The sequence below is a fragment of the Dipteris shenzhenensis genome, chromosome 2, assembly GCF_047967505.1.
Source record: "Dipteris shenzhenensis isolate YYH24624 ecotype China chromosome 2, Dip_SZ_1.0, whole genome shotgun sequence".
In the NCBI taxonomy this organism is placed as follows: Eukaryota; Viridiplantae; Streptophyta; class Polypodiopsida; order Gleicheniales; family Dipteridaceae; genus Dipteris; species Dipteris shenzhenensis.
In genome coordinates, this window is record NC_141597.1 from 33288122 (window position 1) to 33308536 (window position 20415).

Sequence of the window (20415 nt, forward strand, 5' to 3'; positions counted from 1 at the left end):
TTAGTCTTCACCTGTAATATGCAAGCTTATGGAATGCAAAATCTCTTTCTCTCTTCTCTCTTCTCTCTTTAGTCTTGAGTTTTGAGTTGTGTTGTGCACCTTATGCTTGCCTATTGTGAATGCCACTTTCCCACACTCCCTCTTATTCCATTCCTTTCTCCTCCATCCCTCTCCCTCTCCATTCTCTTCTCCTTATCCCCCTTCCCCTTTCTTATCTTATGGTTTCACTATGGATTCAAGTTCAAGAGCCATTGGAATGACACCCTTGGTCGGCTCACGAATGCATTACCCCCACAAGGAGTAGCTTGGTAGAGTAGTCTTTGTTGGCATTCCATCAAAGTCCCCATGACATACAAGTCACTGTCGTTAGACTACACATCTTTGGTTGGCTCGTGCATGCATTGCTCCTTAGTTTAGGAGAGGAGTCTCTATCGACATTCCATCAAACTACCCATGACGCGTGAGTCATCACCAGACTATACATCTACTATGATGCCAACCGGTCCCATTACATACACCCAAAATACTTCTTGATGAAGCAACGGTGGCCCTGGTCCAACCTTTGGTGACCTATAAAAGTAAGATCCCAACCTTTTTTTCAACTTTTCCCATTTTGATATCCCCCTTGTCCCCACCACCCTCAGTCTAGTTTACCAACTTGAGTCCTCTAAAAACACCTACGGCATGGTACTTGACCCCAACATTGCGGCCACATGCCACTTTTTTGGGCTTCTCATCATTTTGCTCCATGACATCTACGCCAGTGAGGAGTGCCACCTGGACATCTATTTTGAACTCTTCTTTGACCTCAATGAAGGCCCCTTCCAAGCTCAAGACATGTGCATGTACTTTTGTGTGTGGGACTCCATAGTCACCATATTTTCACATACAAAGACATGCACGATAGTCATTTTTGGAGGCCTCGGCCCCAATTTTTCTGCATCTCCAACAAACAACTCAATTGCTATTCTATCATGCAAGTCACCATCTTCTCCTCCCTGATTTGCCATATGTGATCCAGGGATGGATCATGGATAGGTTGGGGGGCATGTTAATGACATTGGTTAGTAAAGGCACCATTTTCGACATGTGAAGAATGAATAATGAAAGTGAAGCTACAAGAGGTATGAGAGAAAGAGAGGAGAGAGAATACCTTGGTGCCATATGGTCCCAAGGGAATTGTAATGGAGAGAGAGAGAGAGAGAGAGAGAGAGAGAGAGACAGACACAGAGAAGAAAAGACAAGTGTGAGTAGGGTTGTCTGTTCCTAGAAAAGGTGAAAATTTATAAAAGGCTAAAAGCTTGACTTAAGTTTTCACCTGTAATGTGCAAGCTTATGGAATGCAAAATCTCTTTCTCTCTTCTCTCTTGATTCTTGAGTTTTGAGTTATGTTGTGTTCTTTATGCTTACCTATTGTGAATGACTTACCCACATTCCCTCTTCTTCCATCCCCTTCTCCTCCATCCCTCTCCTTTCTCCCTATCCCTTCTCTTCTCCCATGCCCCTTCCCCTTTATTCTCCCATGGATTCACTGTAGTTTCAAGTCTGGTATCCATTGGATGACACCCTTGGCCGGCTCGTGCATGCAGTTCTTCCACAAGGTGTAGCTTGGGAGACCAGTCTCCATCAGTATTTTATCAATGTCCCCATGACATGTGAGTCACCATCAAACTACACAAGGAGCACTAGGTCTCCTTCGTTTAAATCCTTGTTGTGTGGGGCTTGTGGTTAAACCACTTTTTATGCCTTGATTTCTCTACCCTTAAGTAATAGGCTACTCATAACCTTATTTCATCTAGCTTACAAGCTCTGTTAGGTGCTCAAAGAAGGCATTTTTTTGTACGCCTTTCCCTAACTATGATGTGCAGGCTTGGCACTACAAATTCCGTTGGTATAACTACCTCCACCCCAAAGGCTAAGCTAAAGGGTATGCAGTTTTGGTAGCCACTGTATATATCATGCGATAAGCACTAGAGTATGTTGCTAAGAAAATTGCTTGCAAGATAGGTCTCCATTTTAAGTAATTTGCAATGACACCACCAAATTAAATGCATCTTCTCCAACTATGCTTGTCATCTCAATAACAATGCCACTGCACTTGTGTTGATGTAGATACAATCTCTTGTTGCCCTTGTTACGGGGAGTGAAAAGCATAAGTACATGACTTTTTATGCACTTATGGTGTTCAATATCACATTACCCACCCTTGTATGCATTCATTCACTAGATCGTTCATTAGTATGCTACGGATTAGGGCACTTTTCCCTTCACCATTGGTTTCTTTGTCTATCTTTGTGATGTAGGATGTGTAGTGTGAGGCTACTCCATGTGATTTGAGGACAAATTGAACATCAGTATTAGCTTCCCATAGTTTCAATAAAGTTGGCTTGAAGTTGGTGGTGTATATGTCCTTTGGATGGGCCTTTCTAAGAATATCGTTGGGGCTAGGAAATACTACTACATAGCGTAAGAATGTATTTTTTCTTGGACACCTAAATCTCTTTAAAGAATGCTTGGAGATCTAGCATTGTTGTTGATTCTTATTATAGCATTGCAAAAACTATTTTGTACTTGTCTTTGTAAGGGTCTATTACTATGTTGTTTGGTAGTGGAACCAATATTTTTGTTTGCTCCTCGGTGGTTGTGGGAATCCAAATCTACAATATTTTCATTTTCTTTTGCATGTTTTTCTATGCTTATGGGTTTGTAATTCTTTTTGTAGGAGATCAGGAAGTGAGGTGTCTATTGTTATGTAGTTGTCGATATAAGCCTATGACTACACACCAACGCCTGCATTTTCTCACAAAAGCCAGCATTAGAAAGAAAAAAAAGGTGACTTCATGCTTTACCTCTCCCGCTCTTTTATATACAAAAACAAAACACAAATTTCCTCCCCTTTGTTAAGGATGGTGTAAATGGCACCATACCTATAGGACATAGGGGCAAACCCTTATCCTAACACTAATGGGTTCACATATTTATGTTCAATATAACTTAGTGTACAGATAGCTATATCATGTGCACTCCTCTCTCTCTCTCTCTCTCTCTCTCTCTCACACACACACACACACACATAGCTATATCATGTGCACTCCTCTCTCTCTCTCTCTCTCTCTCACACACACACACACACACAATTACTATCCCTTCCTTCATTGGTGTTGCCACTTGCTCTTTAGAGCTCCCCTCGACAACCCCTCTTAATTTCCCTAATTTCTTTCCCCTCAAACTCCCTTTTTCTCCCTAATTTAACTCTCTCTCTCTCTCTCTCTCTTTGATTTTTTATTAAGTTTTCCTTAATTTTCTTTGTATTTTCTTTAACTTTCCTTTTTCCCTCTCAAGTATTTCATAAAATTTTTTTAAAAACTTTTCATAATTCTTTTCAAATTTTCTCATTTTTTTCTAAGTAGTTTCTTTAATTTTTCGCTCTATTTATTTCAAGATGTTTTCAAATTTGGCATCACTTTCCTATTTACTTCTTCTTTTTTATAAAATTTCCTAATTTCTTTTAATTATTTCATTTTTGAACCTTTTATCCAATTTTTTATTAAATTCTAAACCCCTTTTTTAAATTTACTCCTAACCCCTTTAACTAAAACTACGCCTAAATCCCTTTTTCTTTACCTAAAACCCCTTTATTTAAAACCCCTAATCCTATCTACTACTAAAACTACCTGCTAATCTACAATCTGAGCCATGCAATTTCATGCCATGGTTTCCTAAAAAAAAGACCTATCAGAAGCCCTGATCTCCCACCTCGAAGTCTGGACTCCTCACTTCTTCAAAAGACCTTTGATCTCCTCGACGTTCCGCCGACTACTTCCATGAAACTATTTAAACCCTCTCAAGCTACCTAATACCTAGTATTACTACTTGCTACCCTTTGTGCTCTCCACTGCGTGGCTGCTGCCCCCTCTACTGTTGTGCCATGCACTTATAGTCCTTTGTGATGTCGATCCAATCCCCGTCCCAACTTCCCATGCCCCCGCCATCCTTACTCTGGCAGCCTCTCCAAGCTCCGAACTCCGTGCTCTAAGCTTCTTTACTACCAAACAAAACCTCAGGCTCTCTGTCGGCACTCATGCCTTATTTATCTCCCTCATATTCATTTCCTCTATCTGCACAGCAAGACTGCGACCTCGCTGCCCCATGCTCCAGCCTCCATTCACTCCACCACATCATCGTGAAGGTTATTTGTCATTCCTTCCCCCCCTCCCTTCCTTTTCTCTAAAAGCCTTTCTTAACTTGTTTGGCCTTTTCTTTCCTTTCTAATGTTTTTAGTAACTAAAATAATTCTAGTATATGACTCTCACCATATTTACCCCACCCATTGCTCTATTAACCTAATACTCCATTACACTACTATATACACTATTTTTACCCTTTATTACTTATTACTACAAACACTCCTAACCTCCCTAACCCTTTATTTAGAACTCTAATTTAGTCCTTATTCTTCTATTTATTAATATTGCTTTTTTCAACTTTCTTCCCCCCCCTTACTAATGCTCCATTCTCCTAACTTTTCTAACCCTTGTAATTTTTTGTTAACCCCAACTTCTCGAAGGACTAATCTATTCATTACCATACTCCATCCATAATTTTAAAAATTCCACCTCGCATACATTTTTTGTTCTTGTCCATTTGTTCCTAATTCGATTTGTAAAGCTCAATTTTTTCTACCCCATCCTTCTCTAAACTTCTTTCTCATGATTTTCCACTTACCATCTTAGTGAGTTTGTTAACCCCCCCTTTTTTTCCTTGCATACCTCTTCTTTCTTTCTCCATAATGTTCCCAAACTCATTACCTTTTTCCTACACTCTCCCCCTAATTCTCACTATTACCCCAAGCAATTTTCTATCTCTCTATCTTCTACATGGTGATAACTATAAAATTTTTGTTCATTAAAATTAATTTCTCTTTCGCTCTGTAGAAATGCTTCACTTCTAGTGATCATATCATTACTCCATACAAACTTTTCACTCACAATTTTTATAACTTGCTTTGTAAGTTAGTTGTTAAGTGTTTATTTTTATTGTGACTCGGATAACAAGGGAGGGGTGTTTATGACACCTGTCTTCTCAACTAAGGTTTTAACTGGTTCTCACCACGTTTTTCTTGTTGGATGGTGGCAGGTAGGTAGACTCCCCTCTTCAATAAAAGTGATGTTGCCAATGACTCATCAAAGCTTTACTGCTCACATTTTCTCTTTTAGGATAAATTGTTCATCCTTTAATGATGCTACTTCATTTTTTGTGATGTTTATTGCGGAGTTTATCTATTAAACATTTCTCTTTCGTATTCAAAATTTGTCTACTCTTCACTATGGAAAGGGGTGCTGTAAATGTCTCTACTACACACACACACACACACACACACACACACACACACACATATTCCCTTGTCAGATTTTCTCACACAATTAGGCTATGGAAATGATTGTCTAAGATGCCTCTTTCTCTTACTCCATCATCATTAACCTTGGCTATGTCTTCTTAACTACTTCTATATAAGCTTGACTTTAGAGGTTGATTATATTTTTGGCTCCCCCATCCCCTTTGGTACCTCATGACTAATGTGATCTAGCTAGATAAGGCCAAAAAATGCCCTTAAGAATGGATATCTCCCAACCTTGGATTTCCGGTTATCACTTGGCAAGCCATGTCCTTTGGCACCAGTTTATCATATGTCCTTATGTTATATTTCCCTTAGAGTATGGGGAATTCTCAATCCACTGCTAGCTACATCTAATAAAGGATGTTAGCACCCTCCCCTAGGTGTTGACTTCAATTGTTAAGGTGATATTTAAGGTGTCATTTTCATACTTGGGGTCATTTTACAACTAGGTCCACTAAAGGGACTATGGTAATATGGTTGTTACTTCAAAATTAATCCATTGCATGCTTATAGGGGCCCTATGTTGAACAAAGGACCTCACATTTCTTTTGGACCACTCACTTAATTATACGCTTAAGAGTACATGGTCCTAGTCTTGGCACTTATGAGAAAATTGGCTATAGCAAAAAAGCCTTGATTCCCTTATTTGTCACGTAAGGACACCCGCTACCATTCCTCTTTCACAAGCTTGCAATGCCTCTACTTCCTTGTCATGTGAGCTCGGTTTCTCTCGGGCTCTTTCTTCTCCTCTCCCACTTTTCTCCACTTTTCTCCACCTAGCTCCTGTATTCTTTCCTCTCCTCTTCCCATTTTCCTCTTGAGTCTCTACTAATGTGCTCGACCCTACAAGCCTTCCTGGGTTCCTATCATCCCATACCTTAGCTAAAGCTATGCTACTAGCCACTCCGCTTCTCACAACTAGTAGTGATGGATTCATCTGATGCTAACCTAGCTAGCATTAGCATGGACACATCTCTTACGGTAGCCATTTCCTTCTCGGACAACTAGGCAATGCCACTCATCAGGTTAGACTTATGACTGGCAAAGATCCTCCATTGCTTTTTGCTTTCGATGGTCCTAACATGTAAAATGGTCACCATTTTTAATTTATGTTATCCATGTGTAGCAGGACACTATGTGCACCTAACTTTGAGTCATTTTTCCTTCGATGATGTTGCTGCTCCTTTGGACTCTCAATGATCCATTATCATGGATCTAGTGCTACCATTGATCGGCTGCTTTACTTAGCGACATTGATGCTTTATTAGACTTACACTATCATCAGTAGATAGATTGTCTCAAGAGCAGTAAATAGTTTGGAAATGTCATGTAGATAATGATAAATATTGGGCAGTCATGATTTATTATGTTGGTGCTAGCCATCCTTTTATGTAATGGCCACTGGAGACAAAAAGCACCTTAAAAGCTCTATATTGTAGACAACTCTAACTCTCAAAGCTCCCTTCTGAATCACATCTTCACAGTGTCAACTTATTTCTCAGTGTGTTGTCCATGCATATCGATGTGTCTTCCTCAATTGAGAATTTAAGGTTTACGAGCTAAATTTGTAAGGTATTTGGTGATTTTTTTCAGAAAACCCCCCACCCACAAGTTCTTAACTCTCTTGATTTATCTTCCCTTTTAAATCCCCCTTCTTCATATGTGTTATATGGTCCCCCTCGGTATTTACTTTCCACCTGTTTATGTGTGTTATACTTTCCACCCCTTGTTTTTAATAATATAAACAATTTCTTTGCTTTAAATTATGGGCTTTAGCTTTAACTATGAGAGGCGGAATCCCCCCTAATCTTTTAACACATTATAATTTTCTAACTATACTTGTACATTATGCCCCTGCACACTTATATTTAATAAGTAATACTTTACCCTAAACTAATCTCATACTAAACTTAACATAATCTAACCTTAGGGCCCTATCTTATTTACCACTATTATTAACTACCACCCCACTCTCCCCCATTGTTCCCCTTTATCCCTTACATGAACCTTAAACTACGTGGTCTCCTGTAACGGCTTCCATTTGGGCTTTAAAATGCCACCTCTCACTCATTGTGTAGCCATTGCGTTCCTCTTTACGACCATTATGCCTCAATCTCTTTAGCTTCTACACCCTCCTCATGGCTTCAACCATTACTCAGGTCATTCTTATGCTCCATGACTACTCACCCTTACTAGTTCGGGTCGGCTCTTACTTCTTCTTGCTCTTGCTGTCCTGCCTTCCATAGCCTCATCTTCTTGGAAGCTTTGTCTTACGCATAGCCACTTTGGTACCACCCTCTTTGTAGTCTCTCTTTTGCTGCTCCTCTTTGCCCTTCGCTGTCTTTCTTTCCTTCAACGCCCATCGCTCTCTTGGCCTTACTTTTTGGAACCACCTCACTGTCATTAATCTTTATGAGTCCGTCACCTTTCATTTTTCTTGCAACTAAGCTTGTCTTTGTGATCATTTCTTAGCCATTTGAATCCATTACCTTTGCCAAGTTGCCTTTAAAAGTTCTTTCATTACTTGGTAGCCATCTTCATCCATAGTTTCCATGCTTGCCTTCTAAAAGCTACTAGCTTCTCTTCACCGGTTACTAGCTTCTCTTCACAAGCTTCAACGCTCATCTCGGAGCTGTTGTGTGCCTTTTGGGTTCTTTTAGAGTCGGTGCTTGCAGTCGAGCTTCTTTCCACCGCTCCTTTCTTTTTCCTAGCTACCGGGTTCACTACTCAGGACTTGCTACACTCTTACATATTGGTGTCTTTGCTTCAGGCTCGGTTTTTGCTCCTTGTTATCGTTGAAAGTAGAGTGGAGGCTCTCTTTGTCATGGACATTGAACACGTTTTCTTAGTGACACGTACTCTGTAGATTTTTAGCCCTTTTTACCTTGGTTCTTTGGTCAGTCAACCATAGAGTTGACTGTACTTTCTATTTATTACTCTAATTGTACTTATATGTATTTTTGACTCTACTAAATTTACACATTTTGCTTTCAATTTAGGCTTGCTTTCATTGTAGCACCTTGGGGTTCCTTATAGTGCATTGAAAATCTATTCCCTACTACCCCCAAGCAAACAGAGAGGGCTCAAACAAGCTCTTGTGCCGAATCATGACATGTACCGTTGAGGCAAGCCACAACGATTGGGAGCATAGACTCACTGCTGCACTATGGGCCTATCGAACAACCTACAAGGTGGCAACAAACTGCACTACCTCTAGCCTTGTGTTTGGGGTGGAAGCAGTAATGACCATGGAATTTATCATGCCTAGCCTTAGAGTGGCGGTTAGGGATCCCATATCCGATGAAGCAATCCTCAAGTTTTTTTTTTGTTTTTTGCATACAAAAGAACTTTATATATTATTTACATAATTAGATTAGATTTTCTTGGATCAAAAAGAGATTCATTGCCACAACTAAGGTGACTTGCAAAAGACATTAGGTACTCAAGCCTCTTCATCCTTCACCATAGGTTTTTTCGACTTTCGGTCCACTAGTGGAGGCCTCTTACCAATCAATAATCCCCACTCGGATAGACTTGTCATCTGTCATGAAGTCTACCATGTAGTTGGTTGCTTGCAAATCAGTGTGTGCATATCTTTGTTTGTGAACTACTTTCAAATCACTGGTAATAACAGCACAAATGGACAATGCATGATGATAAAATTAACCTTTCTCGCAACCTAGTGAGTGGAGATTTCTAGTCAAAGCGAGGTTCTTCCCTTGATAACTCCTATTTGATAGGGGAGTATACCTGAAGAGAACTTTGACCATAACCTCTCTTCATTGGGGGGGTTTCTCCAAATAAACTCATTTTAAGGAAGCATTTTCATCGTGAAACTACCTTGGAATTTGAAGAAACGCTTTCATCACCTGTATTCATGGGGGGTTTCTCCAAAGAAATCCATTTGTAGGAAGCCTTCCAAGGTATTTTCAACAGCGAAACTATCTTGGACATATTTTTAAAAATGTCATAACTTTCACATCCAATGTCTGAATATAATCATTTAGCCACTCAAATCGAACAAAAAAAGTCATTTATGGAAATCCATGAGGTTATTAGTTATAAAATATATCATTTAGTCTTAAATTCTGAATTTAATTTTTAAGTCATTAGAATCTTAATGGTTGTTTTAAGTTTTTAGGTAAAGCAATAGGAGGGAGGGGGGATTAGAGAAAAGACTTTAGCACCTATATTAAGAGATTCAACCTGCATATCTGTCATTTTAGTCCATGACATAAACACAAAGTTTAGACCCACATATTTAAAGTATTATGTGACATGACACATATCAAATGTATGAATGATCTTGTGAAATTCAAGGCTCCTCTTCCTCTTTATGTGTTATGCTCCAATTGAGATTGCATGACATCATCAAGGTCAATTGGCATTATTCTTTAGAGGACCAACATTTATTTGTGTTGCACTCTATGTATATTGTCAAAAGGTTTTAATGCCAAGGTTGTTAGTGAGGGTAAATGGCAAAGACCATATAGATTTGAAGTATTGACTATCTTACTTGTTTCATAGATAATGTTTAATCTTTCAAAGACCACATCTCTCTCTCTCTCTCTCTCTCTCTCTCTCTCTCTCTTTCTCTCTCTCTCTCTCTCTCTCTCTCTCTCTCTCTCTCTCTCTCTCTGTGTCTCCCTCCCTCCCCCCCTCTCTCTCTCTCTCTCTCTCTCTCTCTCTCTCTCTCTCTCTCTCTCTCTCTCGTAGCGTTACATCAAGAGCAATTCATTTTGGATGGGGAATCATTAGAGATTGTTGAAATCCCATACCTACCTAAGTCCTCTTTTTAGGCTTGATCTTAATGAAGAGATTATAATGCAATCCCTCACCAGAATTGAGAGACAATGTTTCAAATCACACTTCTTTCAGGATCCTTGAACTAAGTCTATTCGCGTGAATTCTTTTGTTCATCCAGATGGTATGTATGATATCCCATTTGGGACCCAGACTTTGAGAGATCTCAAACAATGGAAGCGGAATGGAAGAAGGTGTGAGAGAGGGAGAGCTAGAAGAGAGAGCCACACAAGTTTTGGTGGGTGCAGAAAACCCTAATTTTCTATGTCATTCATATATATGTGTGTTTGAGTATTGTACATAATCCGGGTTAAGGTACAGTGTCCAATGCCCATCCATACACGACAATACTTAAACCGCTGACTAGGTAGACTCTTCATCAACATCTCTACAGGGTTATCATCTGTATGAACCTTGACAAGCTCTATGCACTTGTCCTCAAGTACCTCCCTAATAAAATGGTACTTGACCTCAATGTGTTTGGTCTTCTCTACATGAAAGACTGTATTCCTTGCTAGCTGAATAACACTCATGGAATCACTATGCTATGTCGGTACACCTATATGAATTCCCAAATCTCCCACTAGCCGATCAAGCCATATAGCCTCCTTGCAACCCTCTATGGCTACAACATACTCGGCCTCAGTGGTAGACAATGCAACACACTTTTGTGTGCAAGACATCCACGACACTGCACCACTTGTAAAGGTGAACACATAACCAGAAGTGGATCTCCTGCTATCCACATGCCCTACATAGTCTGAATCTGTGTACCCAAAAACACGCATCTCTCCTCTGCCAAAGTAGATGCACATCTCCTTGGTACGCTTCATGTACCTCATGATGCAATTAATTGCCTCCCAAAGCCTCTTTCATGGATTAGCCATGTACCAGCTAACAACTCCTACTGCAAATGCAATGTTCGGTCTAGTAGCTATCATAGCATACATAAGACTCCCAACTGTTGATACATAAAGAACCTTGGCCATCATGGCCCTCTCCTCATCTAATTGGGACTATCTTCCTAACTCAGTTTCACATATGGAGGCAATGGACTGATTATTGCCTTCGCCCCCTCCATATTGAAATGTTGCAATACTTTTGTAACATACTCCTTCTATGAAAGCCAAAGGAGTTTCCTACTCCAGTCACGTGTGATGCGCATACTAAGAATATGACCTGCAAGTCCCAAATCCTTCATGTCAAAGGCCTCATGCAACTTGGCCTTCAATGCATCTAGCTCATAAGTGTTCTTACTAGCCAATAGCATATCATCCACATAAAGAGCTAGGAGTGTCAGGCTATTATCCTTAGCCAGTTTAGTGTAGAGGCAGTGATCAATCTCACTTCTTCTGAAGCCCTGGGACCGAATTAAAGCATCAAAATTATGATACCATTCTCTAGGCACTTTCTTAAGGCCATAGAGACTTTTTTTAAGCGTCCAAACCAAATGCTCTTTGCCCTTTTCTTCAAAGCCTTCTAGCTGTACCATGTAAATTTCCTCATGCAAATCCCCATGCAAGAAAGTTGTCTTGACATCCATCTGCATAAGCTTCATATCCTCTGCTGCCAAGTCCAAGTACGCAATTAAGTGTGGTCATCTTTTCAACTGGAGAGAAGATTGCACCAAAGTCCACATCATTCTATTACTTGAACCCTTTAGCAACCAAACGGGCCTTGTAGTTAAGCACATCATCACCTGTGACCTTCATCTTGTAGACCCATTTACATTGCAATGCTTTCTTTCCATGTGGCAAAGAAACCAAGGCCCACCAAGTCTTATTTTTCTTGAGTGAATTCATCTTTAATTGCATAATATACTCCCACTTGCCTAGATCCTCGTTCATCATAACCTCTCTATAGCAAGAAGGCTCCCTGCAATCAGTAACCATCACATAGTCTGCCCGTGGAACAAATCTCTCAGGCGGTCTAGATACTCTAGCTAATCTTCTCAAGGGCATTTCAACTTGCTGTCCCACTTGTATATCAGCCACATTTGGCTCATCATTTCCACTAATAGATGATCCATCATTTGCCCTTGATTGTGTACTTATGGGAGTACCTGGTGCACCATTTCTTGCACATTTGGTGCATGGATAGCTTGTTGTCTATCAATATATGCGGGTGGATTCACATCTTGGAAAGTGATTCTCCTCATTTCCACATCCCCCATGGGTGCCTTATGCATCTTCTTCTCATTGTAGACCACATCATGGCTTTGTATGATCTTCTAAACAATGGCAAACCCAATGCTAATAAGAGCTAAATGCCTCAATTATAAATACCATCCATGGGAATAAGCATCAATAATGTCTCATCCAAGAGAGCATAGCACTATCAGTGCATCAACTGCAATGTGTCAAAGGTGTCCCTCAGCATAAAATAGAATCTGTATGTTAAACATCCATCAATAAAGCATCCCACAAGGAAATCTGGGCCTATCAACGCATCCAATAAGAATCACAATGCATCCAAATGGCTTGTAAAGCATCCATTGTAGTAGAATGATTGCAGACCTACCAGAGATTACAGATTTGCCCGATGTATGTGAAGCTTGCATGATGGGCAAGCAGCATCGACAGCCATTTCCTAAAGAGGCCAGCAGGGCAACGACTCCTGTAGAGCTTGTTCACACGGACCTCTGCAGAAAGATGGAGATGGAAGCTTTGGGTGAGACGGAAGCTTTGGATGGTTCCTACTACTTCATGATGCTGATCGACGACTATAGTAGAAGGATATGGATATACTTCCTGAAGACTAAAGATGAGGCTTTTAGTAAGTTCAAAGAATGGCATGTAATGGTTGAGAAAGAAACAGGGAGGAAGGTGAATAAGTTGAGATCAGACAGCGGTGGTGAGTTCACATCAAGTGAATTCGAAAGTTACTGCAAAAGTCACAGGATCAAGAGGCAGAAACCCCTGCCACATACATCACAATAAAATGGAGTAGTAGAGCGCAAGATGCGCATCATCTGTGAAATGGGCAGTAGCATGATGAAAGGGAAAGATTTGCCAAAGACTTTTTGGGCTGAAGCATGTAACATGGCAGTTTACATTATGAATCGTAGCTACACGAAGGCTGTGAATGGGATGACTCCACTGCAGGCCTTTTCTAGTAAGAAACCTTCAGCTGCACATTTCAGAGTTTTTGGATGTGACTGTTTTGTGCATGTCCCTGATGCTAACAGGACCAAATGGGAACCGAAGAGCCAGAAGTGTATTCTCTTGGGCTACAGTGAAGAGGCGAAGGGTTACCGTCTCTATAATCATGTTACCAAGAAGGTAATAGTAAGTTGCGATGTGGTCTTCTCAGAATAGCTACATCAATTGGAGGAGGATGCTTCCTTCCCAAACAACTAGGACCAGGATATCCATCCATTACAACCACCAACAGCAGACCGAACTCCCCCAATGGTGCTTGGGAGGATTCAAGATAAAGAAAAGAAAGAAGAGTCTACAGAACCACAATGGCAATGGCCATTTCCGAAGTGGGTAAAGCAGCATTTGGATGGCACAGTACCTCTAGCCATTGAGGAGGAACCATCCAAATACTGTCGGTCCAAGAGATAAGAGGAGCAAAGAAGGGCACAGGAACACTTGGTCAACTACGCTTTGATGACAGAGGTGATCTGTGCTGAAGAACCCAAGTGTCTTGAAGAGGCACAGGGTGATGATAGTTGGATGGAGGCTATGTAGTCGGAGTATGGCTCCATAATGAAGAACAACACTTGGGACCTTGTGGATCGACCACCAAAATGCAAGGTAATCAGCACCAAGTGGGTGTACAAGACCAAGTACAAGTCCGACCGCACGTTGGATAAGTACAAGGCTTGGCTCATGGCAAAAGGATTTGCACAGGTACATGGTTTTGATTATCAGGATACTTTTGCTCCCACAGCTCGACTAACCACAATTCGCAGTGTTTTGGCTTTAGCAGCACACGAAAGTTGGCTCGTGTTTCAGATGGATGTAAAATCCGCCTTTTTGAATGGAGATCTCAAGGAGGAGGTATACGTGGAACAACCACCAAGTTTTGTGATCCCCGATTCAGATCCCCGCTTCAAAAGGTAAAGTCTGTAAACTAAAGAAGGCACTTTACGGGTTAAAACAGGCCCCATGAGCGTGGTACCAGCGGATTGATGCCTACTTTCTGCAAAACGGGTTCAGGAGGAGCCCATCTAATGCAAATTTGTATATCTATAGAGAAGGAGGCAGGTGTATGATCGTGGTCCTTTATGTGGATGACCTTGTCATAATAGGGAACCGTGAAGAAAAGATCTCACAGACAAAGCAGTTGCTAGGAAGAGAGTTTGAAATGACAGCTGATGCATTTTTATTTGGGGATTGAAGTTTGGCAAGAGCCAAAACAAATCTTCATCTCACAGCTGAAGTATGTTGGAGAGATACTGAAGGCATTTGGCATGGCTGAGTGCAAGACAGTTGGCACTCCTATGGAGGTTGACGTGAAGCTCTCAAATGAGGAGTCCATGGGACTAGTAGACTACCTACAAGAACTACAATGCCACGAACATGATTGTTAAATTGTCCATCAAATATAGAATCCAGCAAGGCTATAATCCACACATCACATCGTTGCAATGTATTTAGGATAAGAATGCACCATAATCCTCAAGAAATCCTCATATTCCTACTAAAATATATCACATTCTTGAACCTCTAAACTTGTTCATGACCACTACAACAATATGCAAACTAGTGCAGCCGATTGCCATGTATGTAGCACCCTTTTGGGGGAGTGATCTATTGACGACTGAGTGGAGGAAATTCGAGTTGCCTACAGGTGACTATGGGGTTCTAGATGATTTGGAGTAAGCCCTCGGTTCCACATGAGATAGTACAAGCACAATTCGCCATCAGTTTTGCGGTTGGTGTACTAAGCAGGTTTTCCAATAAGCCTCGAGAGAACCATTAGAGGGCAGGGATGCGGGTGTTGAAATACATCAAAGGACACTTGATTATGGAATCATCTATACCAAGGGCAACATCTTGATCGGATTTTATGACTCGGATTGGGCAGGAGACGTGGACAGTAGGAGATTAGTGACAAGTTACTGTTTCTCACTTGGATCTGGAGCTGTGTCATGGGTCAGCAAGAAGCAACCCACAGTTGCTCTTTCTTCTACCGAGGTTGAGTACAAATCAGCATGTTTTGCTTCTTGTGAGGTAGTGTGGTTGAGGAGGATTTTAGGGGACATGGGTGTAGTGCAGAACAAGCCTACACAATTATCATGTGACAATCAGAGTTGCATGGTAATTGCAAAGAACCTTGTGTTCCACGCTTGCACAAAACACATTGAGATTCAATATCACTTTGTACGCGAGCTCATCATGGATGGAGAGGTCGACTTGGTGTACTGTCCGACTACAGAGAATGCTGCGGACATCTTCACGAAGGCTCTTAGAAGAGACTTGCTAGAGAGGCATCTTCATCGACTTGGCATTGGGCCGAAAAAGTAAGTTCACTTGCGGGTGGACATTGAGGGGGAGTGTTAGATATCAATGCTTCACTCTCGTGTAATTACGTGGGAACCAGCTAACTCTACTTGTAAGCCCCCATATGAGGAGAAGGCATTTGAGTAGCTCGGTTATCCAGTAGGTCCTGTTTTGGACACCAGATGGGGGCCATGTGTGGCCTGATGGCTGGACGGCTTCAGATAAAGTTGGCACACTACCAACTAGGCTACATGCAAGTGTGGGAAGGCATCCCATGACTGATCGCACTAAGGGTAGACGGAGCATTTCCCGAGGCAGCCCACTCTCGGGCTACGGGGCCCGTTTGGAGCCCCAGATGGTCTCGGATGGCTCTAGGCTGAACGATGTCTGTAGGTCAATTGCTCTATTCTGCGCCATGGTTCTAACGTGTGGTCAGTGGCTATTTTGGATGGTTGGAAGAGCCTAATTCGGATGTTTTTCCTATGATGCATGACATAATGATCCAGCCACTACCAAACTTGTCTCAAAGCCATTAGTGCACTTAACTCCCACGCCAATCAAAGCATCACACCTATTTTAGAAGCAAATTAATCCTAAAAACTTTGATTTTTTGCTTTACAAAATGAGAACGATTGCTAAGACTACCCAGAGGGCAAGGCATCGAACTTTGGGCCAAGCTCCAAAACCAGCCATCAACGTCGCTCTATAAGACTCGTGTGCACATACCCTTAGCGTAGCTGCGTGGAATTCCCAAATTCTAGCGCAGCATTCCATTGCTCAATTCACTGAACCTGCTGGACTCGGCATTTATGCCTGATCCTACCTCCGTCAAGGTCGTCGATCGGTGGGGATTTAATCTCCACCGTCCAATTCAGAGTCTCTAAAATCCAGAATGTCACCCCCAAAATCCGGCGGCATGAACTTCAAAATCCGGCGGCTATAAAACATGCGGCACCTCCCTGTCTACCTTGACGGCCGGGAAATGCCACGTGTTGACCCTTCCGATCGAAATCCAGCTGGATTTTGCCTCACGGCCACGCCGACCGGGTGCCGGAATCCGGCAGGCTTCCTCCCCACAAGGGCCTCCCCATGGTCCTTCTTCCCTACTTCTTGAGAGCCTTGAGGTGCCTTTGTTGCAGTCTGGATGGCGACTGGCTCAAAGGGTTGCAGGCAGTTCATCAGGAAGTAGATCCAATGAAGGGTTGGCAGTCCAAAACTCAGATCCAATGAAGGGCTGGCAGTTCAACATGCGGGAACACCAGCAGCCTCCCTTGACGCAGCGAGTTGCTCTGAGAAACAACACCGGCCTGGAGCTACATGTGCTACCATCCTTCACTACCTTCCAATGATTTCAGGTACGTATGGCGCTGTTCTTATCAGTGGCACCCAGCATGCCTCATCTTGCAATTGAGCCTCCATCCTTGGCCAGAAGGCAACCAGACAGGATAGTATTTTGCACGCTTCCTTGCCCTCTGGCTGCGCATTCGGACACAGACTTTATAGAGCTGAACAGGAGAAGGAAGCCCAACAACGCCACCCTTGCAGCAGAGGTGCTAGGCGATCTAGTGACCAGCAACGCTTGTCATACGCATACATCAGATTGTCACCATCAGAGTGGCCTTGCTGGGAAGGAAAACTGCTCACCTAGAAGCTTGCATGAGCAGATCCTTAGTGAGCTTGCTCCAGACACAGATGTTACTACCTATGCCTCGCTCTTGAGGCGTTGCACCAAAGCCAGGGCCCTGCCTGATGGTGAACGTGTGCATGAGCACATGATCAAGCGTGGATTTGCGGGCGAAAGGTTTTTGAGCAACCTTCTAATCCAAATGTATAGCAAGTGTGGGAGCCTGCAGCATGCACGTGATGTATTTGACGCATTAATCTATCGGAATTCGTACACTTGGACAATTATGATCTCTGCCTGTGCCCAGAATGGGCGTGGCAAAGAGGCTTTACGACTGTTTCGTCAAATGCAGGCAGAAGGCTTCGAGCCAAACGAGGTCACCTTCATCTCCATTTTGGGTGCGTGTGCCAGTGTGGCAGCCTTAGAAGAGGGACGGGAAATGCATGGTACCCTTGTTGCCAACGGATGGGAGTCTGATATTGTTTTGGGGACTGCCCTAGTCAATTTGTATGGAAAATGCAGGAGCCTGCATGATGCGAGGGCTGTGTTTGAAGAGATGCCACTAAAGAATGTGATCTGCTGGAATGCCATGATAACAGCGTGTGATCAGGGCGACGAGGCCCTGCAGTTGTTTGGTCGAATGCATGCTGAAGGCTTTGAACCACATAAGATCACCTTCGTCTGCGTTTTGGAAGTGTGTGCCAGCCTGACAGTCCTAGAAGAGGGTCGAGAGATGCATGCTCTTGTTGCTGGCAACGGATGGGAATCGGATGTTATTGTAACAACATCCCTTGTTAATATGTATGGCAAGTGTGGAAGCTTGGATGATGCAAGTGCTGTGTTTGCAGAGATGCCACTCCGAGATGTTGTGGCCTGGAATGCCATGATGGCAGCATACACCCAGAATGGGCACAGCAAGGAGGCCCTAAAACTCTTGGGTGAAATGCAGGCAGAACACTTTAAGCCAAATGAGATCACGTTCTCCTGTGCTTTGGACGTGTGTGCCAGTGTGGCAGCCCTAGAAGAGGGTCAAGAGATATATGCAGCTGTCACTGGCAACGGATGGGAGTCAGATGTTGTTGTGGGGAATACCCTCATCAATATGTATGGCAAGTGTGGGAGCCTGAATGACGCAACTGCTGTTTTTGCAGAGATGCCACGAAGAGATGTGGTCTCCTGGAATGCCATGATGACAGGCTGTGCCCAGAATGGGCACACCAAGAAGGCCCTAGAGCTGTTTGTTCAAATGAACACAGAAGGTTTCAAGCCAGGCAAGATCACCTTCATCTGCGTTCTGGATGCATGTGCCAGTGTGGCAGCCCTAGAAAAGGGACGAGAGATGCATGCCATTATCGCTGGCTATGGATATGAGTTGAACGTTGTTGTGGGGAATAGCCTCGTGAATATGTACGGTAAGTGTGGGAGCCTGGAAGATGCAAGGGCTGTGTTTATAGAGATGCCAGTAAGGGATGTGGTCTCCTGGAGTGCCATGATGGGTGCGTGTGCTCAAAATGGGCACGACAAGGAGGCCCTTCGACTGTTTGGTCGGATGCAGGTAGAAGGCTGCAAGCCAAACAAGATTACGTTAATCTGTGTCATGGATGCATGTGCCTGTGTGGCAGCCCTAGAAGATGGTCTAGAGATGCATGCGACTATTGCTGGCAGTGGATGGGAGTCCGACATTGTTGTAGGGAATACTCTTGTCAATATGTATGGCAAGTGTGGGAGCCTGAATGATGCAGGGGCTGTGTTTGCAGAGATGCCGATGTTGGATGTAGTCTCCTGGAATGCCATTATGGCAGGGTGTTCCCAGAATGGGCACAGTCAGGAAACCCTGCAATTTTTTGGTCGAATGCAGGCAGAAGGCTTTGAGCCAAACCAGATCACCATTATCTGTGCTTTAGATGCATGTTCCAGTGTGACAGCCCTAGAAGAGGGTCGAGAGATGCATGCTAGGGTTGCTGGCAATGGATGGGAATCAGATCTGGTTGTGGGCAATGCCCTCATTAATATGTATGGCAAGTGTGGGTGCCTGGATGATGCGGGGGTTGTGTTTGGAGAGATGCCTCTGCAGGATGTGGCTTCCTGGAGTGCCATGATGGCAACATATGCGCAGAATGGGTACAGCAAGGAGGCTCTTGAACTGTTTGGTCAAATGCAGGCAGAAGGCTTTGTGCCAAACGAGATCACATTCATCTGTGTCTTGGATGCATGTGCCAGTGGGGCAGCCCTAGGAGAGGGTCGAGAGGTGCATGCTGTTGTTGTTGGCAAAGGATGGGAGTTGGATCTTGTCGTGGGGAATACCCTTGTCAATATGTATGGCAAGTGTGGGAGTCTGGATGACAGCAGGACTGTGTTTACAGAGATGCCACTGCAGGATATAGTCTCTTGGAATGCCATGATGGCAGCATATGCCCAGAATGGGTATGGCAAGGAGGCCCTACAAATGTTTGGTAAAATGCAGGCAGAAGGCTTCAAGCCAGACAAAGTCACCTTCATCTGTGTTCTCACTGCATGCAGTCATACAGGTCTAGTTGAGTATGCTAGGCAATACTTCGTCTCTATGGACGGAGAACATGGCATAACCCCCTCAGTTGAGCATTATATGTGCATGATTGATATTCTTGGGCGAGGAGGACTATTGGAAGAGGCAGAAAACTTGATCCTCAGCATGCCATTTGAACATGCTGCTCCAGCATGGATGAACTTGCTTTCATCATGCAGAATTCATAGTGATGTGGAGCGAGCAGAGTATGCTGCGAGTCTAGTTTTTGAATTAGCACCAACAAATGCATCACCATATGTCCTGCTTTCAAACATGCATTCGAACGCAGGTGGGTCCGGTGTAGTGAGATGAGAAAGACGATGACGAGTATGGACATGAAGAAATTGCCATGTAGCATTATGGGTGCATTGCATCCTTGTCAATCTAGCTAGAGGTCTGCTTTCCCTAGTAGACCGTCTGAGTTGCTATGGCTCTACTTGGGGTGTTGCTGGCAATTCTTGCTCTTCTTCATCAACCTGTTCTGTAGATGACTGTGAAGTCGATGCTTCTATCTCCTGTGTAGGTGAGGTTTTCCATTCTGATTTCTCATCAAAGATTACATCTTTGGAGATAATGACCTTGCGGTTGATGG

General features: G+C 43.0%; 1 protein-coding gene across 1 annotated transcript; it reads left to right on the forward strand.

Annotated features, from left to right (window-relative positions):
- Positions 1-16829: 16829 nt before the first annotated feature.
- LOC147904650 (pentatricopeptide repeat-containing protein At2g33680-like) lies at positions 16830-20194 on the forward strand. The gene has a single exon (XM_087387820.1). The coding sequence runs from the start codon at positions 17016-17018 to the stop codon at positions 20133-20135; it is 3120 nt and encodes a 1039-aa protein (XP_087243946.1). The 5' UTR covers positions 16830-17015; the 3' UTR covers positions 20136-20194.
- Positions 20195-20415: the final 221 nt, after the last annotated feature.